Source organism: Ruditapes philippinarum, unplaced genomic scaffold (assembly GCF_026571515.1).
Source record: "Ruditapes philippinarum isolate M1 unplaced genomic scaffold, ASM2657151v2 ctg5366_1_1_1_1, whole genome shotgun sequence".
NCBI lineage: Eukaryota > Metazoa > Mollusca > Bivalvia > Venerida > Veneridae > Ruditapes > Ruditapes philippinarum.
In genome coordinates, this window is record NW_026862809.1 from 15368 (window position 1) to 29837 (window position 14470).

At 33.4% G+C, this 14470-nt stretch overlaps 1 protein-coding gene across 1 annotated transcript; it reads left to right on the plus strand.

Moving 5' to 3' along the window:
* Positions 1–811: 811 nt before the first annotated feature.
* LOC132720289 (uncharacterized) lies at positions 812–14050 on the plus strand. The gene is made up of 4 exons (XM_060704405.1): positions 812–1414; positions 6026–6184; positions 7083–7515; positions 13845–14050. Exons 1-4 carry the CDS (start codon positions 854–856, stop codon positions 14048–14050), a joined length of 1359 nt encoding a protein of 452 aa, XP_060560388.1. The 5' UTR covers positions 812–853.
* Positions 14051–14470: the final 420 nt, after the last annotated feature.

The window sequence follows — 14470 nt, forward strand, 5'->3', positions numbered from 1 at the left end:
TTGCTGAATGGGAAAATAATAGCACAGTAAATCAAAAGAGGGGAAAAGCTGAAACTGCATAGCATAGCAATATTTTTAAAATTTTAAATTACAATTTCCATTTGAAATTTCAGTTTTCTAATTAAGAGGTGTATATTTAGTAATGTTACCTGTATTACTGCAGTTACAGAACCTTTTCTGTGTTTGGGGAAAACAGGACTCCATTTTAAGGCAAAATATCGCAATATTTGGTTCTAGGAAAAAGCCTGTTGGCCAGGGGTGTAAAATATGTCACTGTAGACTTATATATTTGAAAACCTTTTTGAAACTTATTTTCTGAAATTGAATAACACTCACTTGGACAAGGTTTGCATGCACCATTACGCTTCAGTTTGTGATATCAAAAGTTCCCCCTGGAAGATCCTGAATCTGATTGTGACCTAACACTTTCCTCTGCATTGAAAAATATCAAATGTATGACCTTTTCTTGACTGGTTAAGATCTATTATTGCTGTGTAAACAACGTTTTTAAATTATATGTTTTAACTTATGGTATTAAATGGACATTTACGTGTTTGTAAATGTTTATTTCAGAACTTTGTTTTCTTAAATCAGATTAAAATATCACTCATTTCTAATTTTAGGTTACCAGTTTACAATGGAAGAAAACTACAAATCAAATGGTGATGTATGACGGTTAAGAAGATATGGAATTAATGTGTCTTAAACCTTAAGGATAGAATTCCCAGGACCTTTATGCTTAACAGTTAACACTGTTTTTTATTTATGACTACTACAAGATTTATGGTGACATTTAAATACTATTATTTGTGATATGGATTAAATTTACAGAGGAAATAAACAATTCATAGACATGGCTTCAGTGTCTTTGTTAAAAAAACTGTCTAACTCAAGATACAATAACTGGGTAAAGGCTAGTTTAGCAGTCTTGATAACAAAAGAAGGCATTGAACCTTTTGTTGAAGATGAAATTGAACAGTTCCAGCAGAAATGTTTAACAGATATATGTAACAATCAGGGTCTTCCATCTGGAACAATTTGTACAAATTGTTGCACTGAAAACGTAGTCAAGTGTCCAACAAAGAAAATTTGTAATGTGGTGAATGGAACATGCAGGTTTCATGGAAATTCTCTTCCTGCTGTTTGTCAGAAAAAGATCTGTCACAATTTCAAAACTGAAATACAGAAGGCCCATAGATACAATGGCCCATCCTTCAAAAACACTGATGCTACTCAGTGGTGCAGTAAATCCTGGGAGGTGGCTAAGTGCTTCATGCCTCCAGATGGGTATAAAGATGTTGTATCTGCATCAGAAACAGATTTTAATGGAGTTAACAGTGTCATCATCAACTGCAGATGTTTTCAGACAAAAGTTACAGATGATCTTAGTAAGAATGGAAACATTTTTGACAAGGTAAGGCAAATTTTACTTGTTTTCTTTTTCTTCTTCTGTCATTTAAATCACCTTGCATAAAATGAAAAGTGAGCAAAATTTATAGGACCATGATGTCATATGATGTAGGCTGGTTGACATTTTCCTGACAAATGACATAGATTGTCAAAGTTAAAAAATTGAAATTTGCAAATATGGTCATAACTTTGAAAGTAATAGACAGACTTGATTCATATTCAAACATAATCTTATGTGTTAAATAGTTTAAGTATGACCTTGATACATACAATGAGCAGGACAATCAAATTCTGAAGTATTTGAATTTAGCTTAAAATGCTATTCTTCAGTTTTTCATGGACAAATTAATTATTCATATTTGGACAATTAAAAGAAAAGAGAACATTTGAAGATGGTTCAGCACAACATTATTGTTGTGAATGCATGTTTTTATTGGGTTCTTTTACTTCTTTACAATTTGGAGTTTTAAGTCAGGTTGTTCTGGTATTCCTCAATGTTGAATATATGGATACTGAGTGTATGTTAGGATAATAAAATGTTGCCTGCTTTTTTAACTTTGTCTTGTCAGCATGTCTATGTTAAGCAGACTTCGTAACCTCTGATATCCTTTCAAAATTCCTTTTTATTAAGTAACACTCACTGTTTTCTCGCAATGTTTTACTTGGGGACCATATGCTGTTTTTCATGGAATCACATTGAAAATTTCATGATAATCACCATATTAACAATTATCTGAAATGTTTCAGAACTAAAAATTTTACCAGTTCATGTTAAATGTTAAATTCTTCTTAAGCCGGTGCTAGGGGACGTGGATGCCTGGACGGTTACATGCACTTTCGATCAATAGCCCCTAATATACCGAATAAGTGTTTTTTTTCTGCGGTGACTTTATTTCTGCGTTTTCTGCGGTCAGTTTCAGTTCAGCACCGCAGAAATAAAAACCGCAGAATATTTCTCCATGTTTTTTTTAACGATACGTGTCCTACAAATATGACCTGTTTCCTCTAAAGTAATAACGACCAACGGATTATAACGGTTAGCGGGTCATCGAGCTGTATAAAATTGCTTTCGGCTATGTATGTAATATGCTTGTAAGGATGTACCTATTGTTAATTATGCCAATTGATGAATAAAGATATTTAAACATAGTGTTTGCCTGTACGCTAAAATTGTTTGTTTACCACTAAATCATAAAAACCATTTTAACCCTTATTCTGCTAAATAATTGTCGTATACATTATTATTGTCTGATTTATGATAAACTTCTATCAATGTTTAGCTCACCAGAGCCAAAGGCTCAGGGTGAGCTATTAGTATCAAAGGGGGATGCTCCGGCGTCCGTCGTCCGTCGTCATGCGTCAACAATCGTCTTCTTCTCTGAAACTACTGGGCAGATTTACTTCAAATTTGGTCTGTAGCATCCTTGTGACAGTCACACTTGAATTTGCTCATGTCATTCCAATTGGCCCCTTTTAGGGGTCAGCAGAGCTAAAAATAGAAAAACCTTTAAACATCTTCTTCTACAGAACTAATTGATGGATGATCACCAAACTTTGTCTGTAGCATTCTTGGGTAGTCTTTTATCAAGTTTGCTCATATTAATTTGATTGGCCCCTTTTAGGGGTCTCTAGGGCTAAAAATAGAAAAACCTTTAAACATCTTCTTCTACAGAACTAATGGATGGATGATCACCAAACTTTGTCTGTAGCATTCTTGGGTAGTCTTTTATAAAGTTTGCTTGGCCCCTTTTAGGGGCCGCTAAAGCTAAAAATAGAAAAACCTTTAAACGTCTATTTCTACAGAACTAATTGATGGATGATCACCAAACTTTGTCTGTAGCATTCTTAGGTAGTCTTTTATCAAGTTTGCTAATATTATTTTGATTGGCCCCTTTTAGGGGTCTCTAGGGCTAAAAATAGAAAAAACCTTTAAACATCTTCTTCTACAGAACTAATGGATGGATGATCACCAAACTTTGTCTGTAGCATTCTTGGGTAGTCTTTTATCAAGTTTGCTCATATGAATTTGATTGGCCCCTTTTAGGGGCCGCTAAAGCTAAAAATAGAAAAACCTTTAAACGTCTATTTCTACAGAACTAATTGATGGATGATCACCAAATTTTGTCTGTAGCATTCTTAGGTAGTCTTTTATCAAGTTTGCTAATATTATTATGATTGGGCCCCTTTTAGGGGTCTCTAGGGCTTAAAATAGAAAAACCTTTAAACATCTTCTCCTACAGAACTAATTGATGGATTATCACCAAACTTTGTCTGTAGCATTCTTAGGAAGTGTTTAATCAAGTTTGCTCATATTAATTTGATTGGCCCCTTTTAGGGGCCGCTAAAGCTAAAAATATAATACTGTTAAATGTCTATTTCTAGAGAACTAATTGATGGATGATCACCAAACTTTGTCTGTTGCATTGTGGGTAGTTTTTTATCAAGTTTGCTAATATTATTTTGATTGGCCCCTTCTAGGGGTCTTTCGGGATAAAAATAGAAAACCTTTAAACATTCTCTACTACAGAACCAATTGATGGATGATCACCAAACTTTGTCTGTAGCATTCTTAGGAAGTGTTTTATCAAGTTTGCTCATATTTATTTGATTGGCCACTTTTAGGGGCCTCAAAAGCTAAAAATAGAAATACCTTTAAATGTCTATTGCTAGAGAACTAATTGATGGATGATCACCAAACTTTGTATGAAGCATTGTTGGGTAGTCTTTTATCAAGTTTGCTCACATTAATTTGATTGGCCCCTTTTAGGGGTCTCTAGGGCTAAAATTAGAAAAACCTTTAAACTTCTTCTCCTACTTCAGAACCAATAGATGGATGATCACCAAACTTTGTCTGTTTCTGTCATTCTAGGGTACTCTTTTATCAAGTTTGCTTATATAAATTAGATTGGCCCCTTTTAGGGGCCACTATAGCTAAAAATAGAAAAAACCTTCGAACATCATTTCCTATTGAAATAATTGATAGATGATCACCAAACTTTGTAGCGTTCTTAGGTAGTTTTTTTTATCAAGTTTGCTCATATTAATTTGATCAGCCCCGTTTAAACTAAAGCTTAAATTCCCCAGGTCATGGCATTTCTTCAAATAATTGTTTAAACATATTCTATGCTCAAGTTTAATATGAGAATATATTGACATTCCAACACTGAAAAGCAGTTGTTTCTGGTGAGCGACTCAAGGCCCCAATGGCCCTCTTGTATTAAATTAATGATACTACCGGGGTATATTTTTCACGCGTCATTTCACGCTGATCTAAAGATCATTGTTGCACATTATATTTGTTTGCTAGCAAACAATATAATTGTTTGTAATTACTATATAGTTTTGCTGTGACGATTATAAACAAAATTTTAATAGAATGTGTACGTGCAAATAAATTAGGTAGAGTAATGTGACTTAGACTTTGATAAGATGAGCCGCAGAATTAAAATCACGTTTTGTCCAAAGAATGTACGGCAGAAATAAAGTCCGCAGAAATAAAAACATGCCAAAATTTGGAAAACCCGCAGAATTTGGAGCCCGCAGGGAAAACCACTTACGAGGGTTGTCCCAAAAGTCCGTGACAAATTTTATAGCCGGTTCATTTGTAACGCCAATAGAAAATAATTCACACATATAACCATTTAATTTATTATTTAACATTACAACAAATCATTTACAAAAAAATTACCCTAGTTACTTAGAAATTTTCAGTATTAACGACATTGGTTTGAGTTGCCGGCGCACGTCAAATAATTTACATTTTGTTATGAATAGGCTGAAATTAATTACGTATATTTCTTGTATCTGATGATGTGTCTGCACAATGTCACGTTCACTTCCTCTGCTTCTATGTTTAAATCATCTCTGAAAATTTTAGTTAAATAACTTAAAAAACAAAAAAGATACGAATAAATGAAAATATCTCATATAAAATAGGAAAGCTAAAATGGCGACGTTCGAAGAATTTGCGGCGCAGTGAACATGTCACTCAGGTTTCATGACTATTTCGAGATGACACATGTAACGATTTTCAACAAATATACCAAATATAACAGTTTAGCAACATTTTCTGAGCATTTGTGTACAAAAGGCATGAACGGAACCAGAGTTTTGCGCTACAAAAAGCGAAAATAAGGAAAACACGGATAGGAAGACCGATCTTCGTCGCCTATTTCCTACAGCTAAAAACAGGAGTAACGAGACCGGAAGTTCGCGTATAGCAAAAATTAATGTATGCCATCCAAACATTCAACAGACATTAACAACCACATGATTTAAGTCAGAAATTGACGATTTATGGGTACCATTATTGCGTCGAAAGCCATTGAGAGTATTTGAGAAAGGCGCCTTATATAGATTTGACGCCGTCTTTGACGTTGGACGTGCGCCGCGATTCAGTTAGTTGCCATGGTGTTTATGGCATATTTTTGTTGTTTTTTGATATTTATCTATGAAAATTTGTGAAAATGTTTAAATTATATGGGTTTATAACATATTAAAATATCAAATTCGTACATGTTTTATTTAGCTTTTAATCAATCTTGTCACAGAATATTGGGACAACCCTCGTATAAGGTAGGATCTGTAGTGGTATTTCTTGATTCTATATTCACAGGGTAGAGAGATTGGTAAAGCTGTTCGACACGCCCCTATTCTGGAAGTGGTGGATAAAGATTTAAAGCAATATTTCATTGACCTTGATAACCTTCTGTCAGATACTGGACACTTGATTTCCGATAATAATGCAAAGTTAGCACGAAAAAGATTATCTGAGGTTTGTAAAACTTACTTTTGTATTCAGAAACATAGATTAGAACAAGTTAAAAGTTACTATATTATAAGTACAAAGTTTATATTTCGTTTTGTGTATGATGAAATACGTGTACATGCACTTTCTGATTGAAGGTTGATTTATATAAGGATAATCTGATTTGTAATATTTCTCACTTGCAAAATAATAATGTTTCTTTATAAACTGGCACATGCAATAAAACATATGTCAGTTAAAAAAAGTATGCAGAGGAATTATAGTCTCATATTTTCTGTTGGGTGAATAATTTTGTGTTGTTTCAACTAAGTGTTTAAGTAATTTAAATAGTTTTATCTTTAAAAAAGTGCATCATTCACATGGTTCACTGTTAAGCATTATTCAAAACAGTGTCCCGAGATGTATTTTTAAGTGTTAGTGTTTTCGGTAAAAAACAGAAGATTGGGAAATTGTCATTTAAATATAGAGAGCGGACTTGTATATGATATGTATCGAGGGTTTTGCTTATGTTTATACATTTTATCTTTGGCAAATTTCATTTTCCACCTTATTTCCTTTGATTTGACAATTATATGAAACAAATTATCTAAAAATTACATATTTAACCTTTAGAAAAGCTACTGTAATGAGTCATATGCTTAATATTAAATAGTTTTTAAAATTAAGTCATGATAGATATATTTATCCTTTGATTATAGCATCTTTTGAATGTTAATTTACTTTGAAAATGTTTGAAGGAGACAATCACTTTAAAATTTATAATTATACAGAACATTCTTTTAAAAAACCTAAACTTGAGTGTAACGTCTTTGTCTTAAAATGCTAGATTATGATATAGGCTACCTGTGGGTGAATTTCAATTGTCAAATGAGAATAATGATATATGATTAATTTTTCATTTCAGTTACAGAATGATACATTGCACATTGGTATAGATGATTTCAGGAAAGTGTTTGATGATATTGCAAAGGTAGCACATGACAACATTAAAACACAAGGTGATACAATCCAAAGAGATGCAGAAAAAAGAAAATTGGAGCTTATAGAAACAATTCAGAAATCTTTAGAAACATTAGGAAATAAAGAAACCATTACAATAGCTGAAGTTGATAAAGTTTCAAAATCTGCTATTGATAAAATTGGGAAGCAAACAAAAGTTTCTCTCAAAAGAATAAAAAAGGCAACTGATAAAGGAGTGAAAAAAATAAAAACTGAAACTTTAAAGGAATCTGAGGCTGCCGTGGACCAAGTCAAACAAGCAGCTAATGAAGAGTTGCAAAAAGTTTCAGCAGCAAATAAACAGAAAGCAGAAGAAGAATATTTAGCAGCAAAAAAGAGTGAGTATAAACATTTGTTTCACACAATACAAAGGTAAAAATGTAACCAATTAAATTCCAGTGTGATCCCAATGTAATTCATGATTGGATGTGGTCAAGTTAGACCAGAAACCAGCATGATACTGCATTCTATCTACATGTACCTTCATTTTCTGTATCATTTTGAATGTTAAAAACAAATCTATTTGAACTCGAAATTAAAACATATCATCTCTTATATATTTGAGACAATTTTTTAAATTATGTGTATTAAGTGAAATAAGCTGTATTCATATTTTACCCTAATAAAGTAAATAAAGGGGGTGGAGGCATAAAAGAGTGAGCTAATGGACTTCTCTGAATGATTATTCTCCATTCAGTCAATGCTTTGTTATGTTATTCGCATTGAACATTTTAAATTTTGCTGCAGATCAAGTTTTTACAAAGTTAAAGTGGCAGGTTTGGTTATGAAAGCTCTAGTTTACTTTTAGTGTAATACAGAAACATTAGATATTGAGTGTTTTCTTTAATTTTTTTCTCCAAAATCGATGAAGTGAAGCAAAAAATGTTTTCATACATACTTGAGTACAATCATATTTCAGTTCTATTGGACATGTACACAGCTGCAAAACTTATATTGAATTTAACTTTCGCCTGATTAACATTGGTTTAATTTTAAAGCTCTGTACGTACGCAAAAAAATTCAGTTATGAACTCAACATTGTACAATAAACTTAGAGCCTTGCTTCATGAAACATCTAAATTCATGTTTATATTTACAAAACTGATCAAATTCTTTTTTAGCTCGACTTTTTTTTTGAAAAAAAAAGTAGAGGTATTGTTATAGTCGCGGCGGCGTTGCCGTTGCCGTCCGCAAACTTGTACCTGGATCATAACTTTTTTATTTCCTGGTGTATTGTCTTCGTACTTGGCCATAACAACCCTTGGGACAAGACCTTTCAGTAGACCACACTTACCTTGACCTTCATTCATAAATGACCTTGACCTTCAAGGTTAAAAGTCCAAATTTTGCTTGTTCATGCTGTTATTGGCTGTAACTTTGTTATTTTTGAATGGATTATCTTCAAACTTGAACATAATAATCTTCAATGATATCCCTTTATAATAACCTGACAGACCTTGACCTTCACTCATAAATGACCTTGACCTCGAAGGTCAAATTATTGAAATTTTCATGTTTTTGGCAATTATTGGCTGTAACTTTGTTATTTTTGAATGGATTGTCTTCAAAGTTGAACATAATTATTTTCAAGAATAACCCTTAAAAATAACCCGACAGACCTTGACCTTCACTCATAAATGACATTGACTTTGAAGGTCAATTATTGAAATTTTCATGTTTTTGGCTATCATTGGCTGTAACTTTGTTATTTTTGAATGGATTGTCTTCAAAGTTGAACATAATAATTTTCAAGGATAACCCTTAAAAATAACCCGACAGACCTTGACCTTCACTCATTACTGACCTTGAATTTGTTTTGGCTGTAACTGGCTGTTACTTTGCTATTATTGAAGGGATCAACTTCATATTATAACAGAACATACTTAAAGACAAGACCTTGTTGTTTATCGTGATTTCACCACGTGACTCCACCATGTGATTTCACCACGTGACTCCACCACTTGACTCCACCACGTGACTCCACCACTTGACTCCACCAAGTGACTCCACCATGTGACTCCACCACGTGACTCCACCACGTGACTCCATCACGTGACTCCACCACGTGACTACCACGTGACTTCCACATGGCACATTTCTTTGTTTGCTTTAAGAGAATGTAAAAAGTCGAGCGTTGCCCCCGCTCGGCGGTGGCTCTTGTTGTAATAAAATATGCTTTTGTGAACATTTGTTACACATACGCTTAACAAATCTTATAAGTGTGCATGGATAAATTGTTTCATTATATGTTTCAATATTGGCTTACATCGAAATTGGCCCCTATCAATGGCCCAGTCATGCTGAAATTTTCAATAAATTGACAGACATGATATTATATTCCGCTTTATTAATTTCATTGGAAACACAAATTGAATACACATGTGCAGTAAATGTGATCGTGCATGAAATGTGAAAGGACGATGTCTTTGACACTTCATCTTCTATAAACTTTATATCTGATGACTTTTCTGGTATGACATTCACATTGATGTTATAAATAAAGTGTTGTCGCTCTTGCTGTGTTAACTGGTTTGCCATCTTTCAGCATCTGCAGTGTTATTACTTAAGCATATGTTAGTAAAACTAATCAGTTTTGAAGCACTTGGTACAAAGCGGTGGTCAAATTATCGTTAATGGTTTTACCGACTATAGTTTAGCTGGCCTTTTTCATTTCCACGAAATTGTTACAGAATGAGCATATCTACCCCTAAAAATAGAAAGACGCAATTCTAAAAATAGAAACACGCATTTCTATAAGTAGAAACACGCAATTCTAAAAACAGAAACACGCAATTCTAAAAAAAGAAACACGCAATTCTATAAAAAGCTGTTGTTGTTGTTGTTGTTATTGTTGTTGTTGATGATGATGATGATGATGATATATATATATATATACACACTAAAACCAATAAATATATATGGTCATTTAATGCGCAAATCTGAGAAGATTCAGTAATTTAACCTTCAAGGTCAAGGTCGTCATTAAAGTACTCAAGTCATTTTTGGTTCCATAAACAACAAGGTCTTGTCCTTAAAAATATTCTGTTATAATATGAAGTTGATTCCTTCAAAAATAGCAAAGTTACAGCCAGCCAAAAAATGAAAATTTCAATAATTTGACCTTCAAAGTCAAGGTCATTAATGAGTGAAGGTCAAGGTCTGTCTGATTATTTTTAAGGGTTATCCTTGAAAATAATTATGTTGAAGTTTAAAGACAATCCATTAAAAAATTTCAAAGTAACAGCCAATAATAGACAAAAAATGAAAATTTCAATAATTTGACCTTCAAAGTCAAGGTCATTGATGAATAAAGGTCAAGGTCTGTCATGTTATTTTTAGGGCTATCCTTAAAGATTATTATGTTCACGTTTGAAGACAATCCATTCAAAATTACAAAGTTACAGCCAATAATAGCAAGAACAAGCAAATTTGGACTTTTAACATTGAAGGTCAAGGTCATTTATGGATAAAGGTCAAGGTTAGTGTGGTCTACTGAAAGGTCTTGTCCCAAGAGTTGTTGTGGCCAAGTATGAAGACAATACATCAAGAACTAAAAAAAGTTACGATCCAGCTACAAGTTTGCGGACGGCAACGTCACCGGCAACGCGCCGCGACTATAACAATATTTCTACATTTTTTTCCAAAAAAAATGTCATGGTAAAAACGTCGGGGAGAGGACCACCAAAGAACCACTTTGATGAAGTTTATTAAAAGACTACAATATTGTGTTTGAAGCAGTTTTGGACAAAAAAAACATCATGCCATATAAAATGCTCATTGTGCTCAGTTTGAGCTTAAAATTTGACTGGTAGTTTTTTGACACCAACACGTGACTCCACCACGTGACACCACCACGTGACTTTAATTTTGTCTGGGCCATTTCTCTAAAATTATAAAAGCTATGGACTTGAAACTATTTATAGGATGATAGATCTAATTAAGAAAAAGTGCAGTGCACAAGAAACAGTACTCTGCATTTCTTATTTTTTGAATTATTGCCCTTCGTTGGTTTTCATACTTTATTTTTGTCCAGTCCATTTCTCATGATTTATCAAAGCTATGGGTTTGAAACTTCATAGGATTATAGATCTCATTAAGAAGAAGTTCAGTGCACAAGAACTGGCACTTTGTTTTTCTTATTTTTTGAGTTATTGCCCTTTGTAAATTTTCATACTTTATTTTTGTCAGGTCCATTTTTCCTCAACAATGAAAGCTATTTACTTGAAACTTCCTAGAATGATAGATCTCATTAAGAAGAAGTGCAGTGCACAAGAACCGGTACTCTGCACTTCTTGTTTTTTTACTTATTGCCCTTTTTTAATTTTCATACTTTATTTTTGTCTTGGCCATTCTGGACAAGAAGTGCAGTGCACAAAAACCGGTACTCCATGGTTTTTGAGTTATAGTACCATGTGTTACTTTTCATACTTTAATTTTGTCCGAGCCATTTCTCTTCAACTATAAAAGCTATGGACTTGATTATCTTCATAGGATGATAGATCTCATTAAGAAGAAGTGCAGTGCACAAGAACTGGTACTCTGCACTTGCATTTTTAGCTCACCTGTCACAAAGTGACAGGGTGAGCTTTTGTGATCGCTTTTCGTCCGGCGTCCGTCCGTCGTCCGTCCGTCCCTAAACTTTTACTTTAAATGACATCTCCTCATAAACCACTAAGCCAATTTCATCCAAACTTCACAGGAATGTTCCTTTGGTGGTCACCTTTAAAAATTGTTCAAAGAATTTAATTCCATGCAGAACTCTGGTTGCCATGGCAACCGATAGAAAAAAAACATAAATATCTTCTTTTAAAAAACCCAGAGAGGTAGCGCTTAGATATTTGGCATGAAACATCTAGTGAGTGTCTATCAAGTTTGTTCAAATAAAAGCCCTGGGGTCAAAACTGGCCCTGCCCAAGGGGGTCATTGATTTTCCCTATATGTATATAGTAATAAATAAAAAATCTTCTTTTAAAGAACCCAAAGAGCTAGAGCTAAGATATTTAGCATGAAACATCTTCTAATGGGTGTCTACCAAGTTTGTTCAAATAAAAACCGTGGGGTCAAAATTGGCCCTGCCCAAGGGGGTCATTGATTTTCCCTATATGCATGTAATAAAAACTTTAAAAAATCTTCTTTTTAAGAACCCAAAGAGCTAGAGCTAAGATATTAAGCATGAAACATGTTCTAATGGGTGTTTACCAAGTTTGTTCAAATAAGAGCCCTGGGGTCAAAATTGGCCCCGCCCCGGGGGTCATTGATTTTTCCTTATATGTATATAGCAAAAACTTAAAAATTCTTCTTTGAAAAAAAAAACAAAGAGCTAGAGCTAAGATATGTAGCATGAAACATGTTCTAATGGTTGTCTACCAAATTTCATCAAAAAAGAGCCCTGGGGTCAAAATTGGTCCCGCCCCGGGGGTCATTGATTTTCCTTATATGTGTATAGAAAAAACTTAAAAATTCTTCTTTGAAAAACCCCAAATAGCTAGAGTTTAGATATTAAGCATGAAACATCTTATAGTGAGTGTATACAAAGTTTGTTCAAATAAAAGCCCTTGGGTCAAAACTGGCACCGCCCCAGGTGTGTAGTAAAAACTTAAAAAATCTTCTTTTAAAAAACTCAATGAGCTAGACCTTAGATGTTAAGCATGAAACATCTTATAATGGGTGTCTACCATGTTTGTTCAAATAAAAGCCCTGGGGGTTTAAACTGGCCCCGCTCTGGGGGCCTATATACAAGTGAGCGACTTCAAGGCCATCATGGCCCTCTTGTTTTAGTTATTGCCCTTTAGCAGTGTTTATAAATAACCTACATTTAAGAAAAAAAATGTTGTCACTTAAAAATGCTTAAGTGACAACTATACTGTTCACAAAGCGACACATCCAACTCGCAGAGTTCTAGTTTGTTTACCTTTTCCCTCATATAGACATGTTTTGACGACTTTGTTGTTAATATAAGTCTAATATAAATAAATAGACTCATACACAATTCAGACAACTAAGAATTATATAAATTAAACATAATCGACGAACCATTTTTTAGTCTTCTAGCTTAAGTATTCCGTTCCCCTTCGATACATTGCAGTATTCAAAATACGCGCTCTTGATGGATAAGCTTTCTCATCAAAGCACTTCGTTGCTCTTTTTCAATATAAAACATGACAGTATATCATAATAATTATATAAATATCTTGTATGTTAGAATTTGTAAAGCTGTTACTGGTATTTCACTTCAAATGATTTTAAGTATTTTAAACAATGGTTTGCTATCAAAATTGCAATTTTGACACCAACTTTGTTCTTACTTTTCATTTTAATGATAACATTTAGCTATTGAACAGTAAGGGAGTAAGAATAATAAAATTTTTATAATGACTGAGTACGTTTCACGCTTATTGCGAGACAACCCTAAATGACGTCAGTATGGTTGCCGCCAGTTTGAAATGGACGTCATTACAGGTATCAACGTATACGTCAAAGGAAAAAAAATAAAAATTTAACATTTTGACCATATAACTGACTTTTTTAGAAAAATGAAAATTATGCCTAGAGATATTAAAGTCAGGGTTAACATGACATTAACTTAAATGGGTTTCCTATTATATTTAATAAAAAATGAAATATTCAAATTTGTTAAGACTATAATCATGTTTTATTTGTTTTCCAGATTTGCAGTCTAATCTCATTGCATTCTACAGAGAAAGCTGCAGTACAATAAACATATGTCCTGGTTTAGATGAAGTTGATGCTTCTTTAAAAGATGTCTATATTCCGCCTTATCCATTGTATTCAAAGGAAACAGACACATTGAAAAAAGTGGCTAAACAATCTACAGAAAAGAAGGAAACACAAACAAATTTTTTTCTAAATTAAGAAGTTTCAGGAACAGGAGACAACACCAGATGGAGAACCTGTGAATTCGCTACAAGAGATATTTTACAAACAATCAAAAGCTTGTAGTGATATATATTTGACAGCAGAACCTGGACTTGGTAAAACATCCTTTGTGAAGTGGCTTTCATTAAACTGGTGTCAGGCACGCGACCCTGTTAAAGAAGATGACCACTATTTTGACCAGAAAGAGGTAAATCAGTTGAAAAAATTTGATTTTGTTTTTGTTATTTTTCTAAGGGAAATTGATGACAAGGATATGAGTGTAGATTCTATGATAAGAAATAGAATATTACCTGCTTTAGGTAGACACAACAGCTATACAAATTCAATGATAGAGAGAGTGATGTGTGAAGAAAGATGTCTGGTTGTTTTAGATGGTCTTGATGAATCGAATGTATC

Excerpts from the sequence above, each read along its gene's own strand:
- LOC132720289 (XM_060704405.1), top strand. The coding sequence starts at position 854 with ATGGCTTCAGTGTCTTTGTTAAAAAAACTGTCTAACTCAAGATACAAT. Across the intron at positions 1,415-6,025 it reads ATGGAAACATTTTTGACAAG|GGTAGAGAGATTGGTAAAGC; the intron begins GTAAGGCAAATT and ends CTATATTCACAG. Across the intron at positions 6,185-7,082 it reads CACGAAAAAGATTATCTGAG|TTACAGAATGATACATTGCA; the intron begins GTTTGTAAAACT and ends TTTTCATTTCAG.